The sequence below is a fragment of the Bombina bombina genome, chromosome 4, assembly GCF_027579735.1.
Source record: "Bombina bombina isolate aBomBom1 chromosome 4, aBomBom1.pri, whole genome shotgun sequence".
In the NCBI taxonomy this organism is placed as follows: Eukaryota; Metazoa; Chordata; class Amphibia; order Anura; family Bombinatoridae; genus Bombina; species Bombina bombina.
Genome location: NC_069502.1, coordinates 536595866 through 536615169, shown reverse-complemented (window position 1 = coordinate 536615169; position 19304 = coordinate 536595866). Strand labels below are relative to the sequence as shown.

General features: G+C 39.8%; 1 protein-coding gene across 1 annotated transcript in view; it reads left to right on the top strand.

The window, feature by feature from the left end:
* PHIP (pleckstrin homology domain interacting protein) overlaps window positions 1–19304 on the top strand; it is a gene marked incomplete in the record, with an annotated part of 1163892 nt that overhangs the window by 83107 nt on the left and 1061481 nt on the right. The window contains 2 exon segments of the mRNA XM_053710468.1: window positions 11976–12126; window positions 12210–12308. Of these exon segments, the coding sequence (XP_053566443.1) occupies window positions 11976–12126; window positions 12210–12308 (250 nt within the window).

Genomic DNA, 19304 nt, shown 5'->3' with positions numbered 1-19304 from the left:
CTCGGGAAGAGTCTCTTCTCCCGATAAACATTCTGGAACTGAGAGCGATATTCAATGCTCTCAGGGCTTGGCCTCAACTAGCAAAGGCCAGATTTATAAGATTCCAATCAGACAACATGACGACTGTTGCTTATATCAATCATCAGGGGGGAACAAGGAGTTCCCTGGCGATGAGAGAAGTGACCAAAATAATAGAATGGGCGGAGGATCACTCCTGCCACCTATCTGCGATCCACATCCCAGGAGTGGAAAACTGGGAGGCGGATTATCTGAGTCAGACATAGTGGGAACTTCACCCGGAGATCTTTGCCCAATTAACTCAATTATGGGGCATTCCAGACATGGATCTGATGGCGTCTCGTCAGAACTTCAAGGTTCCTTGCTATGGGTCCAGATCCAGGGATCCCAAGGCGGCTCTAGTGGATGCACTAGTAGCGCCTTGGACCTTCAACCTAGCCTATGTGTTTCCACCGTTTCCTCTCATTCCCAGGCTGGTAGCCAGGATCAAGCAGGAGAGGGCCTCGGTGATCTTGATAGCTCCTGCGTGGCCACGCAGGACTTGGTATGCAGACCTGGTGAATATGTCATCGGTTCCACCATGGAAGCTACCTTTGAGACAGGATCTTCTGGTACAGGGTCCATTCGAACATCCAAATCTAGTCTCTCTCCAGCTGACGGCTTGAAAATTGAACGCTTGATTTTATCTAAGCGTGGGTTTTCGGATTCTGTGATAGATACTCTGGTACAAGCCAGAAAACCTGTAACTAGAAAGATTTACCATAAAATATGGAAAAGATATATCTGTTGGTGTGAATCCAAGGGATTCTCATGGAGTAAAATTAAGATTCCTAGGATCCTTTCCTTCCTACAAGAGGGTTTGGATAAGGGATTATCAGCGAGTTCTCTAAAGGGACAGATTTCTGCTTTATCTGTCTTGTTACACGAACGACTGGCAGCTGTGCCAGATGTTCAAGCATTTGTTCAGGCTCTGGTTAGGATTAAGCCTGTTTACAGACCTCCTCCCTGGAGTTTAAATCTAGTTCTTTCAGTTCTCCAAGGGGTTCCGTTTGAACCTTTACATTCCATAGATATTAAGTTGTTATCTTGGAAAGTTTTGTTTTTGGTTGCTATTTCTTCTGCTAGAAGAGTTTCTGAGTTATCTGCTCTGCAGTGTTCTCCGCCCTTTCTGGTGTTTCATTCAGATAAGGTTGTTTTGCGTACTAAGCCTGGTTTTCTTCCAAAGGTTGTTTACAACAAAAATATTAACCAGGAGATAGTTGTACCTTCTTTGTGTCGGAATCCAGTTTCAAAGAAGGAACGTTTGTTACACAATTTAGACGTAGTCCGTGCTCTAAAATTCTATTTAGAAGCTACAAAAGAGTTCAGACAAACATCTTCTCGGTTTGTCGTCTATTCTGGTAAAAGGAGAGGTCAAAAAGCGACTGCTACCTCTCTTTCCTTTTGGCTTAAAAGCATCATCCGATTGGCTTACGAGACTGCCGGACGGCAGCCTCCTGAAAGAATCACAGCTCACTCTACTAGGGCTGTGGCTTCCACATGGGCCTTCAAGAACGAGGCTTCTGTTGATCAGATATGTAAGGCAGCGACTTGGTCTTCACTGCACACTTTTGCCAAATTTTACAAATTTGATACTTTTGCTTCTTCGGAGGCTATTTTTGGGAGAGAGGTTTTGCAAGCCGTGGTGCCTTCTGTTTAGGTAACCTGATTTGCTCCCTCCCTTCATCCGTGTCCTAAAGCTTTGGTATTGGTTCCCACAAGTAAGGATGACGCCGTGGACCGGACACACCAATGTTGGAGAAAACAGAATTTATGCTTACCTGATAAATTACTTTCTCCAACGGTGTGTCCGGTCCACGGCCCGCCCTGGTTTTTTAATCGGGTTTGATGAATTATTTTCTCTAACTACAGTCACCACGGCACCCTATAGTTTCTCCTGTTTTTTCCTCCTGTCCGTCGGTCGAATGACTGGGGTGGGCGGAGCCTAGGAGGGACTATATGGACAGCTTTTGCTGGGACTCTTTGCCATTTCCTGTTGGGGAAGAGATATTCCCACAAGTAAGGATGACGCCGTGGACCGGACACACCGTTGGAGAAAGTAATTTATCAGGTAAGCATAAATTCTGTTTTTGCCATCATGGCGCGTAGGGCGCTATGGCTTAAGTCCTGGTCAGCAGATGTTTCTTCAAAGTCTAAGCTTCTTAACATCCCCTTCAAAGGAAAGACCCTATTCGGGCCTGATCTGAAGGAGATCATTTCTGATATTACTGGGGGAAAAGGTCAAGCCCTTCCCCAGGATAAGTCTAATAAGTTAAGGACCAGACAGATTAATTTTCGCTCCTTTGGAAACTTCAGGAGTGGCGCGGCTTCCGCTCCCCTTAGTACAAAACAAAAGGGTAATTTCGCCCAGTCCAAGCCAGTCTGGAGACCTAACCAGGCTTGGAACAAGGGGAAACAGGCTAAAAAGCCAGCTACTGTCTCTAAAACTGCATGAAGGGGTAGCCCCCGATCCGGGACCGGATCTAGTGGGGGGGGGGGGGGCAGACTTTCTCTCTTCGCCCAGGCTTGGGTAAGAGACATTCAGGATCCCTGGGCAGTGGAGATTGTTTCCCAGGGAAAGGTTCATCTCTCTCAACTATCTGCAAACCAGATAAAGAGAGAGGCATTCTTACATTGCGCCCAAGACCTACTGGTTATGGGAGTGATCCATCCAGTTCCAAGGGAGGAACAGGGGCAGGGTTTCTATTCAAATCTATTTATAGTTCCCAAAAAAGAGGGAACATTCAGACCAATCTTGGATCTCAAGATCCTAAACAAATTCCTCAGGGTCCCATCCTTCAAGATGGAGACAATCCGAACCATTCTTCCTATGATCCAGGAGGGTCAATATATGACTACCGTGGACTTAAAGGATGCTTATCTGCATATTCCGATTCACAGAAATCATCATCAGTTCCTCAGGTTCGCCTTCCTAGACAGGCATTACCAGTTTGTGGCTCTTCCCTTCGGGTTAGCCACGGCGCCAAGAATCTTTACGAAGGTTCTAGGGTCCCTACTGCCGGTCCTAAGGCCGCGGGGCATAGCAGTGACTCCTTACCTAGACGACATCTTGATCCAGGCGTTGACTCTTCAAATCGCCAAGTCCCATACGGACATTGTTCTGGCCTTTCTGAGGTCTCACGGGTGGAAGGTGAACAGAGAAAAGAGTTCTCTCTCCCCTCTTACAAGGGTTTCCTTCCTAGGGACTCTGATAGAATTTTTTTCTGACAGAGGTCAGGATATCAAAGCTGCTAACTTCCTGCTGTGCTCTTCATTATTTCTCGGCCGTCAGTGGCTCAGTGTATGGAAGTAATCGGCCTAATGGTAGCGGCAATGGACATAGTTCCGTTTGCCCGCCTACATCTCAGACCACTGCAACTTTGCATGCTCAATCAGTGGAATGGGGACTACACAGATTTGTCTCCTCTGCTAAATCTGGATCCAGAGACCAGGGATTTTCTTCTCTGGTGGTTATCTCGGGTCCATCTGTCCAGGGGAATGAGCTTCCGCAGGCCAGAGTGGACTATAGTGACAACAGATGCCAGCCTTCTGGGCTGGGGCGCGTCTGGAACTCCCTGAAAGCTCAGGGTTCGTGGACTCAGCAGGAGGCCCTCCTCCCGATAAACATTCTGGAACTAAGAGCGATATTCAATGCTCTTCAGGCATGGCCTCAGCTGGCTGCGGTCAGGTTCATCAGATTCCAGTCGGACAACATCACGACTGTAGCCTTTATCAACCATCAGGGGGGAACACGGAGTCCCCTGGCAATGATGGAGGTTTCCAAGATAATTCTATGGGCAGAGGCTCACTCTTGCCATCTCTCAGCTATCCATATTCCAGGAGTAGAGAACTGGGAAGCGGATTTTTTAAGTCAACAGACTTTTCACCCGGGGGAATGGGAGCTTCACCCGGAGATATTTGCCCAGCTTATTCATCTATGGGGCAGTCCGGAGCTGGATCTGATGGCGTCCCGTCAGAATGCCAAGCTTCCTTGTTACGGGTCCAGGTCAAGTCATCCTCGGGCAGCACTAGTAGATGCCCTAGCAGCGCCCTGGTCCTCCAGCCTGGCTTATGTGTTTCCACCGTTTCCTCTTCTCCCGCGTCTGATTGCCAGAATCAAGCAGGAGAAAGCTTTGGTGATTTTTATTGCTCCTGCGTGGCCTCGCAGGACTTGATATGCAGATCTGGTAGGCATGTCATCCTGCCCACCATGGCCTCTGCCATTGAGGCAGGACCTTCTAATCCAGGGTCCATTCAAACACTCAAATCTAACTTCTCTACGCCTGACTGTGTGGAGATTGAACGCTTGATCTTATCAAAGCGTGGTTTTTCTGAGTCTGTTATTGATACCTTGATCCAGGCTAGGAAGCCTGTCACCAGGAAGATCTATCACAAGATATGGTGTAAATATCTTAATTGGTGTGATTCTAAGGGTTTCTCATGGAGTAGGGTCAAGATTCCTAGGATTCTATCCTTTCTCCAAGAAGGATTGGAAAAAGGATTATCAGCTTGTTCTTTAAAAGGACAGATATCTGCTCTGTCTATTCTCTTTCACAAGCATCTGGCAGATGTTCCAGACGTTCAGGAGTTTTGTCAGGCTTTAGTCAGAATCAAGCCGGTATTTAAACCAGTTGCTCCGCCATGGAGCTTAAATTTAGTTCTTAAAGTTCAAGGGGTTCCGTTTGAACCTATGCATTCATTAGATATTAAACTTTTATCTTGGAAAGTTTTGTTTCTAGTTGCTATCTCTTCAGCCCAAAGGGTTTCCGAGTTATCTGCTCTGCAGTGTGATTCACCCCATCTGATTTTCCATGCGGATAAGGTGGTGTTACGTACCAAGCCAGGTTTTCTTCCTAAGGTTGTTTCCAATAGAAATATCAATCAGGAAATTGTTTTTCCTTCTCTGTGTCCGAATCCTTCTTCCAAGAAGGAACGGTTGTTGCACAATCTGGATGTGGTTCGTGCTTTAAAAGTTCTACTTACAAGCAACTAAGGATTTTCATCAAACATCTGCCTTGTTTGCTGTCTACTCTGGAAAGAGGAGAGGTTAAAAGGCTTCGGCAACTTCTCTTTCTTTTTGGCTGAGAAGCATAATCCGTTTAATTTATGAGACTGCTGGCCAGCAGCCTCCTGAAAGGATTACAGCTCACTCTACTAGAGCGGTAGCTTCCACATGGGCATTTAAAAATGAGGCTTCTGTTGAACAGATTTGCAAGGCGGCAACTTGGTCTTCGCTTCATACTTTTTCTAAATTCTACAAATTTGATACTTTTGCTTCCTCGGAGGCTATTTTTGGGAGAAAGGTCTTACAGGCAGTGGTTTCTTCTGTTTAAGTTCCTGCCTTGTCCCTCCCTTCATCCGTGTCCTAAAGCTTTGGTATTGGTATTCCACAAGTAATGGATGAACCCGTGGACTGGATACACCTTACAAGAGAAAACAAAATTTATGCTTACCTGATACATTTCTTTCTCTTGTGGTGTATCCAGTCCACGGCCCGCCCTGTCACTTTAAGTCAGGTGCTTTTATTTTTAAAAAAACTACAGTCACCACTGCACCCTATAGTTTCTCCTTTTTCTTACTTGCCTTCGGTCGAATGACTGGGGGTGGGGGTTAGGGGAGGAGCTATATAGACAGCTCAGCTGTGGGTGTCCTCTTTGCAACTTCCTGTTGGGAAGGAGAATATCCCACAAGTAATGGATGAACCCGTGGACTGGATACACCACGAAAGAAATTTATCAGGTAAGCATAAATTTTGTTTTTGTTCTTAATGTTTAGCAAATAAGAGTGCCCAAATGGGAACACTCTGTTTCAAGCAAGTGACCCTTTCCCCCCTTGGGTACGATTGTTGCTTAAAACAATTTTCTTTAAAGAAATGGGGATAGCTAAATATATTTGGGACCAAATGGTGTATTACTATCAGGAATGACACCAATATCAATGCACTCACCGTAGTTGAAGGCATACTTCCATTTTCTTTTATGTCCATAGATGAGTTTTTGCGGTGCCTCTGCAGCAGTTTCATTCCATTTCCTGAGTGTTTTTCCTGTGGAGCCTGAAACATACTTTCTAGGGCAGACAGTTTAGTGAGAATGATCTTATATTTTGCATTTAATTCTGGGTGACCATGTGATGCATCCAAGCTCCAAGTGTAATTTTGTTTATCCAAAGAATGTAGAAAAATACATTCACAGTGTGGATAGTGTTTACACAGCATCAGTGTAAAACCATTAACTGTGTCCTTTATGTTTACCCATTTGTTGCTCTGTAAATCATTTTTTAAAGCATTTAGCTCTAGAGGATTTGACATTTCTAGGCCTTTTTCTGGTGGATTATTTGCATTTTTTAAATTTGCAGAATTGTTGGTTGGGAATTTGGCTCCCAGAACAGTGGCTGATTTTGACATGTTAGCACTAAGAATATTTATAGATTCCACTGAATTACCCACAACCATGAGTGTTTTAGGGGATTGTGTGTCAATGGTTTGAAAATTAGTCAGGCATGCTGTTAGTTGTCTCACACTTATATTTTCTAACTGTGTATTCTGACCACCAGTAGGAGGACACACAGATATTACAACAGCAGGGGATTTATTTATGTTTTTAAATTCTCCATTGCCACTATATACTGTATCCATAATAATGGAACAGTCCCCTGTGAGTTTGCTATTAGCTTTACTTGTGGCAAGAGGTAAATCATAGCTGAATTGGCTAGATGAAATGCATTCCCCACCACTCCTTACTGTATCATTATTGTCTGTTAAACATGCAAATGTGAAGGTGGAGGAATCATCATTTTTAGCACAAATAACTGAAGTGTTTGCTGCAGCATGTTAAAACACTTGGAATTGTCAGCAGAATTCCCCAATTTAATATTTTCCAAATCATTTTGTACCACAGAATATGCATTACATATTTGATCCTTTTCTTTTTCTGTTTCAAATAATTTTTCTTTGCAAATTTCTAATTCCTTTTCTGCATTTAAGCAGTTTTTTATCACTCTCCTGTTTGGATTTGTTAATTTCACAATTGAGTGATGTTAGAGATTGCACTTGAATTTCTAATTTGTCAATCTCTTTTTCTTTTTTGTTTATTATATTTTTGGAACTATGCAGTTTATTTTTCAATGTTTCTATTTTGGCATTCATTGCCAAGCATGCTGCAAAGATACTTGCAACTGCTTTTCCTTTTGTCTTTTTGGACTTTGTGAGATATTAATCTCTTTTTCAAATACATCCTGGACATATTTCCAGGGATTCTCTTTGTCATAAACATCACAAGCATAATCATTACTTTTATGGCTTGTGATGTTTGTAGCTTCAAAGCTTTTCAAAGCAGATAATGTAGCCATCTTGAGTAAAAAAAACTTAAAATAAAATTAATTGATCCCCTTTTTCTTTATGTTTGTATATCCTCCCCAGTAAGTTGGCCAGCACTTACAAGTTCTTCTAATATACTTATATGCTTTAAAATATTATTTGGGAAGTTTTTTAATTTTCAGTGTAGATCCTCTCCCTTATGTTCACTAGTCGTAAGGGTTACTCTAATCAAACACTTTTTAAACAAAGAACTATATCGTGATTTTGTTAGCGTGGGGTAGGTTTTAAATCTTTTCCATCACCTAATTTTCTATTTTTGTTAGGTTTTCTTCATTGACAAAGCTAGGCGTTGTTAAAAATTATACTGAATTTCTCACAGACACAATTATTTCTTTGTTTCAAAACAGCAATCACATAATATACAATACTTTAGGCGTATATATTAATGCAATAGTAATTGTTTTATTTCAAGGTGAATTTATCTATGTCCACAAGATTTTAACTATTTATTAACATAGCTTCTTGTGGCTCATTGGAAAAATTAACAATTCAATACTAAATAATCCAGATATGCATATGCATGATATAACTATATAAATTCTGGCTTATTGTTTTAATTAGAGGGGCCACAATACAATTTTTCTATAGTATGGGACTAGATATTTCTATATCAAAGCAACATGTGCAGCTTACAAGTAAAATGACTAGATTTTTATTCCACACAAATGTGTGACTATTGCATAAACATATATAAATGTATATTTAAACCCAAATAAATATTGTATTAAAATAAATATTATAACCAAATTTAATCTGTGAGGATTCTTTGAATAGAAGTAATCGTTCCAAAATGATATAACTTACTATTAGAACAATAAGCAGAATATGCAATGATTCTGTTATTGGTGATGACTGAAACAGCCCAATACATCTAAAAGCCTCATCATATGTATAAAACATACATGCCGGATCTTATCCCTTAATGGACACGACAAGTTCTAATACCAGAGCGGTCGCCAATTATTGAAGATTAATTATTAATTTTGGAATATAATATTTATATTAATAATAATAATAATTAATGAAAGAATTTGCTTGTGAGAAAGACAGCTTAATATAACAACTTTTATTAGTCACAGCACCCAAAATCTTAGATCACACAATATAATATTCTATGCTTCTTCATATGGTACCATTAATATGAGTTACATTAAATACATTACATAAAACACATTGACATAACTGCATACAATTTCTTACATCAAATCCAAACAGACATAAAAACAACCTTATAGCTATAAAGTAAGTGCATAATATAATTACCTCTGAGGCCCAGTAAGAGGTTGTAACCTCTCTCTCCTTTCTTTCCTTCTCTTCTCTTCTGCTCTCTTCCTTCTCCCTATACCTTATATACCTATGACAGGCCTCTTCAGCTAATACAACCCAAAAATGGATAATGGTGGATGCTTTGAGTTGGCTAAGAGTGTGATTGGTTCATAAGAGCTGAATGTATGTTTGTTTCTAAAGTAATTTGTATCTCAGCATTTTACCTATCTCTGTATGCTATTTCTGATGGTTGGACAGCTGCTTACATGGCTTCTGACTTCTGGACTTTTTCACTAAACTATTTTAACTAAAGGAATTTATTGCCCTATCTCTGTACATAAACAGGTGTGTCCTTGAGAGACTTTCAGCAAGCTGGACATCAAGTAGTTACATCACACACACACACACTCTCACACTCACACACACACACACACACACACACACACACACACACACATATATATATATATATATATATATATATATATATATATATATATATATATATATACACACACACACACCCACAAATACATATATATAATTTGATCATATTTAGCAAATTACTCACACTGTAACACCAAATAGTGCCCTATCAATAGATTGGTTGAGATGACTATTACTGTGCTAAGTATGGTGTATATTAGTTGTCTCTTGTTGACATATTGTATACTTATATGTACTATTTGATAGTTAATAAACCGATTTTGTCAAGATCACACAATAATATCACACACTATTGCTATCCACCGTGTGAATTGTATCCTATAGCTTTCACTGGATATTATGTGAGCAACAATGAAAATGTTGCAAATTATATCAATAGTGTACTATATAGTCAGAAGGGTATATAATTAGTAACTTAGTGTTGGATAACGTTCATTCACCAGCAGGGCGTTAAATTGCAATGTTAGTGTAATTGCAATGTATACATCATTAGTTGTTTAGTGTTTTATAACGTTCATCCTCCAGTAGGGTATTATATTATGTTTTTAGTGTAAATACGATGCTTACATCATTGATATTAGGTAAATGTTACTATAATATAATTAGTAAGGTCTCCAGTTGAACTAACTGTTGAAGTTAATACAGATATTGATATTGTAAGATGTCCTTACACTAGATTGGAATTACCCACTTACAAAAGTTTGTAAACCTACAAGTATGAGAAATTTATTTGTTGTATATGTGTATATCAAAGTTAACTTTGCAGTAATTAGCCTAACAGAGAATATTTTAAACCCTTTTAAAAAAAGGGTTATATAACAAATAGTGGTATCGATGCCAAAAAGTTTATTTGAACGTTATAGGTATTGTAGTACTATATAAAAAAAAAAACATGCGATTGCTAAATGTTTGGAGCAGTCTAATAGTATACACTTAATGGTTAGATGTTTAATATACTGTATTGCTGAATAAATCTTATGCCAATAGTTATAAGGTTGATATAATTATCCTTACAAACAAGTGAAATAATGGTTGGATGAGATTAATAATTTGGATAATAGTCCGTGCCCTGAAATTCTACTCTCAGGCGACTAAGGAATGTCGTCAATCATCTTCATTGTTTGTTGGTTGTCATTTCTGGGAAACGTAGGGGTCAGAAAGCTACGGCTACCTCTTTTTCTTTTTGGCTGAAGAGTATCATCCGTTTTGCATATGAGACTGCTGGACAGCAGCCTCCTAAACGAATTACAGCTCATTCCACTAGGGCTGTGGTTTCCTCATGGGCATTTAAAAATGATGCTTCTGTTAAACAGATTTGCAAGGCTGCAACTTGGTCGTCTCTTCACACTTTTTCCAAATTTTCCAAATTTGATGCCTTTGCCTCGTCCGAGGCTATTTTTGGGATAAAGGTCCTTCAAGCAGTGGTGCCTTCCGTTTAGGTTCCTGTCTTGTCCCTCCCTTTCATCCGTGTCCTATAACTTTGGTATTGTATCCCATAAGTAAGGATGAAATCCGTGGACTCGTCATATCTTGTAAAAGAAAAGGAAATTTATGCTTACCTGATAAATTTATTTCTTTTACGATATGACGAGTCCACGGCCCACTGTCGTTTTCTAAGACAGGTCTTTATTTTTATTAAACTTCAGTCACCTCTGCACCTTGGCTTCTCCTTTCTCTTCCTAACTTCGGTCGAATGACTGCTCTGCTGTGGTGCTCTTTGCCTCCTCCTGCTGACCAGGAGGCGATATCCCATAAGTAAGGATGAAATCCGTGGGCTCGTCATATCGTAAAAGAAATAAATTTATCAGGTAAGCATAAATTTCCTTTTCCATTCTGGATCTGACTATACGAATTGGAAACTTTACCATCACTTTATGTATGTATAAAAAAAAGATAGTCTAGAAGTTACATTTTGGAATCTATAGCTTACTGGCTCCTGGAATTTAAACCCAGCTTTATTAAATGCCAAGTCAGCCTTGGTGGTGTGTATATTTCCACTGATCGATCTCTGCATTTCTGCATTCTGTTTCAAGCATATCATTGTTTTCCCTAGTACCTTTTTAGCAGGTGAACCACTTGGCTGATTTTACGGCTAAAATTTGGCAGTTTTAAGTTAACAGTACATTTTAAATGTTTTCAATATTTGTTTCTCAAATTATCATTTAATCATTTTATGCTTAATAATGCAATGAATTTGTGCATTGGTTAGCTTAAAGGAGCAGTCTAGTCAAAATTAAACAACTTTCCAATTTACTTTTATCATCAAATTTGCTTTGTTCTCTTGGTATTCTTCTTTGAAAGTTAAACCTAGGTAGGCTCATATGCTAATTTCTAAGCCCTTGAACGCCACCTCCTATCTCGGTGCATTTTGACAGTTTTTCACAGATAGACACTGTTAGTTCGTGTGTGCCATAGATAACATTGTGCTCACTCCCATGGGGTTATTTATGAATCAGCACAGATGGGCTAAAAATGCCTGTCTGTCAGAAGAACTAAAATAAGGGACAGTCTGCAGAGGGTTAGATATAAGGTAATTACAGAGGTAAAAAGTATATTAATATAACCGTGTTGGTTGTGCAAAACTAGGGAATGGATAATAAAGGGATTGTCTAATATCTTTTTGAACAATTAAAATTCTGGAGTAGGCTGTCCCTTTAAGTAACATTTATAAATGACAGAAATTTTTTATAATATTGCAAAATATTACACCGCCCCCACCGGATAGAAAAAAATTCAGTTGAGAACACTAGAAATTATATTATGCATATGTTGTTTTTAAGTAGTTTAGCATAATGTTTTGTTGTAAGCAATGTGTTATTTCCAAAATTAGGTGAAGTATTACCGGCATTTGGCACCAGATCATTTACTACAAATATGCAGACGATTAGGACCACTTCTGGAAAAAGAAATTCCCCAGAGTGTTGTTGGTTTAGAGACCCTTTTGGGAGCAGGCCGCCAGTCTCTCCTGCGCACAAACAAAAGTAAGAGTTGCCAAAAATACATTTTGCCATTAGTTCTAATATATTGGATGTTATATGCTTACTTTTTTCACCCTTTTTTACAGGCTGCAAACATGTTGTTTGGAAAGGCTCTGCTCTGGCAGCGTTACACTGTGGAAGACCTCCAGAGGCACCAATAAATTTTGGAAGTCCACCGAGCATAGGTAAAAGGATAAAAAAAAAAATTAATACATTTCTTGTATATTGAGCTATATTGTTCTGCTGAATAGTAATTATACAGGCTCGTCACTGCTATCTTTGAAAAGTGCATGTGTAGCAGTCATACAGCCTTAATATATATTAACTCCTGAACATTGTGACATTTTCTGCCTTCCCTATGGAATGCACACGTGCTGTGATGCCATCTTTGGAGCCACTCTTCATCTGCTGCTTGCATTCCTTCTTTTTGGGTTACCTGGCCCTCTACCAATATTTATTATTGTTATTCTGTTGTTTATAAAACGCAGACAGATTACGCAGTACTATATAAAGTTCAAAACATTAGTGGGATGCATTACAAACACTAACAAGTACAATAAAGAGTACATTTCATTTGTAAGGGTGCATATCAAATATTGCAATAATTGAGTTATCTAGGTTATACAAAATCAGAGGAAAGCCCTGCCCTTGAGCCCAATAAGTAGTAGTTCACTTACATACAAAATGACCTACAGTTAAGGAGGTTCTCAAGCTTACAATCTAAAGGAGAGGGAAAGGACACAGAAGGTAAGGGAGAAGGGAAATACGTCTGATATAAGGCAGGGTGAACTGAGAATGAGTGATTACATAGGGTACACTAATGAAAGATATTGTGTGGTGAGTGAGCAAATGAGGATTGAATAAGTAGCAGAATTCCTGTATAGAGGCTTTGAATGTTAATTAGTTTATCTTATCTGTATCATTAGTGACAGCTGGACAGTACCTAATTACTGTTATGAGGTGTAACACCTGGGTGGGACATGGTGGGCAAGGCTGGAGGGATAGTGCTTGCAAATTAAAGATACTGTAATAGAAGAGACAAGTAAGGTGAACATTCCTGGTAATAAAGTATAGGGGGAGAAGTAGCTTGAATCAGAGCAGCAGGTTTATCTAAAACACAGGAGCTCTGAAAAAGCCACGCTAAGTGGCGAAACATGTTAGGGACGTTAGGGCAATGGTGAGGAGTCCTAGGAGCTCCTGTGTTTTAGATAAGCCTTAAGCTACCGTTTCATTACTGTAGTCATTATTTGTAGTATTAATTTACTCTTTCATTATCCATTATGATATAACTATCATTAGCCATCTATACAAGTTATCCTGTCTTAACATTTAGTGTGAATGTGAGTGAGTGCATGGAAGTTTTTCATGAGCGTAACTTCAATTTTAGATTTAACTATTTGTGTTGTTATAGAGTGTGTGAGGACCTGTTCAATCCAGATAGTGCACGGTTGATGTATGATTAACATTATTTAGCTAACGCCTCTAACGTAATGCAAACGCCCTATTTACCTCATATAATCTAAAGGTGTTTGAGACAACAACATATGCAGGTAAATCTGCCAACACCATAAGGTGAATAGACCTCATTACTGAAGCCGCTTTAAATATACGGTAATGGACTTGAGATTGAATACAACCGGAGATCAAGTGTAAGGGAAACCCTTAACATAATGTTAAAACAAGCATACGCTAACAATTTTGTTAGTAAACTAACTATTATTCATATATGATAATCAAAATTGACCTCTGCTTGTACTTTTAACATCCGGGTGGCACTGGTGATCTGTACCCATTTAAACAGTTACGTGAGGCGCGCTGCCGCCATAATTTAAATACCGGCACTGTGCAATAGCTAAATCAGCTACTAGCAACCACAGCACAACACTTAATATAAAGGAGTAATCACAACTCATACGGCTGAGCTGGATGATACTCTCCTCAAAATATAGTGCACTTGAGCTATCACACACTTACGTGCTGCTAATACCAGGTTTATGGTATCATTGTTTCAATTTATAGTGATACTTCTTAACACACATTGTGAAACTTAGTATTAAGACCGTGCCTAATACATGTGAAATTATTTATCTTACATTTTCATTTGTATAATAACAAAGTAGGGCAAGGTTACAATATAAAATACTAGATCATGGGAGTGTTTGACCTATAACACTTTGAGCGGATCTTCTTACCATACTGTGATTCTTATTAATAAGCACGAGACCGAATAGGATAGGTTGCACATCTGATACTGCATTCACTCTGTATAAGCAGTAGGCATATATTAACCTGCCTGACAAATTACAATCAGACTAGTAATCAGCCACCTCTAATATCCTATTCACCAATATCATATTGTGCGCATACAGTACAAAATATTTCAAACACAATTAACAAGTTGATCCTGGTATTCCCAATATCTAGATAGTCCATCTGCAATTGTTAAGAGTACCTGATTTCACTATAACAAACCCTGAATGCACATTTCAATACTGGATACACAAGACAATCAACAGTAAAGCACAACCTCCTTACCAATATTGTGATAACATCTCCAATATTACCGCTATTCACATGACAATTTAGGAGGTGAACAAATAAATATATATATACAAACAAATTTTTGTGTTATTTACTAAACCAGTATATCCGGTTTCAATTTGTGTCACACCATAACCTGAATCATAAATATCGCTCACGACCATTAACTGTCAAACTTAACTATTTATTCAAACAGGGACATACTATCCATTCTACTCTCTCACTCACATAATCTACCAGTAGTGCTAAGTAATAAATACTACTATATCTTGATATTTAACTTTTATGTACTTTACTGATTGGTACGTGATTCTTGCACTTTGGTAAAGATTGGATTGGTTAGTTTAACTAACAATTGGCTATGTAAACTATTTACAAACTACAGTCGGTACTTAAGTGTGGTTTCTCCAACATAGGTGTGTCCGGTCCACGGCGTCATCCTTACTTGTGGGATATTCTCTTCCCCAACAGGAAATGGCAAAGAGCCCAGCAAAGCTGGTCACATGATCCCTCCTAGGCTCCGCCTTCCCCAGTCATTCTCTTTGCCGTTGTACAGGCAACATCTCCACGGAGATGGCTTAGAGTTTTTTGGTGTTTAAATGTGCCAGACGTTTAAGCGTTTGTTCAGGCTCTGGTTAGAATCAAGCCTGTTTACAGACCTTTGACTCTTCCCTGGAGTCTTAATCTAGTTCTTTCAGTTCTTCAAGGGGTTCCGTTTGAACCCTTACATTCCGTAGATATTAAGTTATTATCTTGGAAAGTTTTGTTTTAGGTTGCAATTTCTTCCGCTGGAAGAGTTTCTGAGTTATCTGCTCTGCAGTGTTCTCCGCCCTATCTGGTCCATGCAGATAAGGTGGTTTTACGTACTGAGCCTGGTTTTCTTCCGAAGGTTGTTTCCAACAAAAATATTAACCAGGAGATAGTTGTACCTTCTTTGTGTCCGAATCCAGTTTCATAGAAGGAACGTTTGTTACACAATTTGGACGTTGTCCGTGCTCTAAAATTCTATTTAGATGCTACAAAGGATTTCAGACAAACATCTTCCTTGTTTGTTGTTTATTCTGGTAAAAGGAGAGGTCAAAAAGCAACTTCTACCTCTCTATCTTTTTGGCTTAAAAGCATCATCAGATTGGCTTATGAGACTGCCGGACGGCAGCCTCCTGAAAGAATCACAGCTCATTCCACTAGGGCCGTGGCTTCCACATGGGCCTTTAAGAACGAGGCTTCTGTTGATCAGATATGTAAGGCAGCGACTTGGTCTTCACTGCACACTTTTACCAAATTTTACAAATTTGATACTTTTGCTTCTTCTGAGGCTATTTTTGGGAGAAAGGTTTTGCAAGCCGTGGTGCCTTCCATCTAGGTGACCTGATTTGCTCCCTCCCATCATCCGTGTCCTAAAGCTTTGGTATTGGTTCCCACAAGTAAGGATGACGCCGTGGACCGGACACACCTATGTTGGAGAAAACAGAATTTATGTTTACCTGATAAATTACTTTCTCCAACGGTGTGTCCGGTCCACGGCCCGCCCTGATTTTTTAATCAGGTCTGATGATTTATTTTCTTTAACTACAGTCACCACGGTATCATATGATTTCTCCTATGCAAATATTCCTCCTTTACGTCGGTCGAATGACTGGGGAAGGCGGAGCCTAGGAGGGATCATGTGACCAGCTTTGCTGGGCTCTTTGCCATTTCCTGTTGGGGAAGAGAATATCCCACAAGTAAGGATGACGCCGTGGACCGGACACACCGTTGGAGAAAGTAATTTATCAGGTAAACATAAATTCTGTTTTTAATTGGTTTTTCCTATTTTAATTTTTTGAACCCAATAAAAGTTATATTTTAGATTTAGTTAATCTTCCCATTTCCGTATTCCATCCTTGGATTATCAATTTAGTGATTATTACTTGCAACAAGTTTGCAATTTGACCTGGGAGTGCTTTCAATGTGTATGCTTTCTTCTTGCATATTAAAGTGCTACTTGTATTTATTGCCCTATAACTTGCAAAGAACATGTAAACGTTGGGTATTTCTAAACTCAGGACAAAATTTAGAAACTATTTAGCATGGGTGTTTTTTGGTGATTGTAGATGTGTAACAGATTTTGGGGGTCAAAGTTAGAAAAAGTGTGTTTTTTTCCCCCCATTTTTTCCTCATATTTTATAATTTTTTTTTTATAGTAAATTATAAGATATGATGAAAATAATGGTATCTTTAGAAAGTCCATTTAATGACGAGAAAAACGGTATATAATGTGTGGGTACAGTAAATGAGTAAGAGGAAAATTACAGCTAAACACAAACACAGCAGAAATGTAAAAATAGCCTTTGTCCTTAAGGGTAAGAAAATTGAAAAATGGTCTGGTCATTAAGGGGGTTAATTAAGTTTTGCTACACTGAGTTTGGACAGAGGTAGGAGCCATGCACACATTGTAAAAATCAGTTGTTCCCCTCTGAATTCAGCACTAGTCGCATGACCCAGCTGTGCGACTAGCACTTCTGATTGGATCAGTGGTAGTTTCAGTATTACAGCAATGCTAGTGTTAAAATGACATGCCCTATTGCAGGACTTCTTCAAACATTTTTCCCCAAGAGCCAGTGCCATAATACCACATATCTTTGTGACCCTAATATTTATGCTTGGTCAAACACACACTCATACAACACCCATACACACACCACACACTCATACAACAGCCATACTCTCACAGACCAAACACACTCTCATACAACACCCATACACACACCACACACACTCTCTCATACAACACCCACACTCGCACACACCACACACACTCTCATACAACACCCACCCACACACTCTCATACAACACCCACCCACACACTATCATACACCCACCTACACACACTCATTCAACACCCCCCCCCACACACACACACTATCATGCAACACCCACACACTTTCATGCAACACCCACACACACCGCACAGACTTTTATACAACACCCACACAGACTCTCATACAACACCCTAGCACTACTGATTGGATCATTGGTAGTTTCAGTATTACAGCAGTGCTAGTGTTGAAATGACATGCACTATTGCAGGACTTCTTCAAACTTTTTCCCCCCAAGAGCCAGTGCCATGACCCTAATATTTATGCTTGGTCAAACACACACTCATACAACACACACACACACACACACTCTCATACAACAGCCACCCACACACACTTTCATACAACACCAACACACACACATTCATATAACACACACCCACACAGACTCTCATACAACACCCATACACCCCCCCCCCCCACACACACACTCTCATACAACACCACACACACACACTCTCATACAACACACACCACACACACACACTCTCATACAACACCCATACACACACCACACCACACACACACACACACACTCTCATACAACACCACACACACACACTCTCATACAACACCACACACACACACTCTCATACAACACCACACACACACACACTCTCATACAACACCCATACACACCACACACACACACTCTCATACAACACCCATACACACACCACACACACACACACACACACACATACAACAGCCACACTCTCACACACCATACACTCTCATACAACAGCCACACTCACAAACCACACACTCTCATACAACACACAGCCACACTCACATACACACACACACACTCATACAACACCCCCACACACTCTCTCTCATACAATACCCCCCCCCACATCCTCATACAACACCCACAAACACTCACACACACACTCATACAACACACAGCCACACTCACACACACCACACACTCTCATACAACCCCCCCCACACTCTTATACAACACCCCCCACACACACACTCATACAACACCCCCCCACACACACTTTCATGCAACACCCACACACACACACAGACTCTCATACAACACCCTAGCACTCCTGATTGGATCAGTGGTAGTGTCAGTATTACAGCAGTGCTAGTGTTGAAATGACATGCACTATTGCAGGATTCTTCAAACTTTTTTTCCCCAAGAGCCAGTGCCATGATACCACATATCTTTGCAAACCTAATTTCTCCTGTTAAGTGTAGTCAGTCCACGGGTCATCCATTACTTATGGAATATATCTCTTCCTAACAGGAAACTGCAAGAGAATTACCCAGCAGAGCTGCTATATAGCTCCTCCCCTCACCTATCATACTCAGTCATTCTCTTGCAGCCTAACTAAAAAGGAAGCTGTGAGAGATCTGTGGTGTTTTTTAACTTAGTTTATTTCTACAATCAAGAGTTTGTTATTTTTAAATGGCACCGGAGTGTGCTGTTTATTCTCAGGCAGCATTAGAAGAAGAATCTGCCTGGGTTTTTTTCTATGGTCTTAGCAGACGTAACTAAGATCCACTGGCTGTTTCTCATCTGAGGAGTGAGGTAACTTCAGAGAAGGGGAATAGCATGCAGGGCTCCCCTGCAACAAATGAGGTATGTGCAGTAATTTATTTTCTGAGGAATGGAATTGACTGAGAAAATACTGCTGATACCATTGTAAAGTAAGTTCAGCCTTAAATGCAGTGATAGCGACTGGTATCAGGCTGATGTGTGTGTGTGTGTGTACACTGAATGTATTTTTCTAAGGAATGGAATTGACTCTGAAAATACTGTTAAT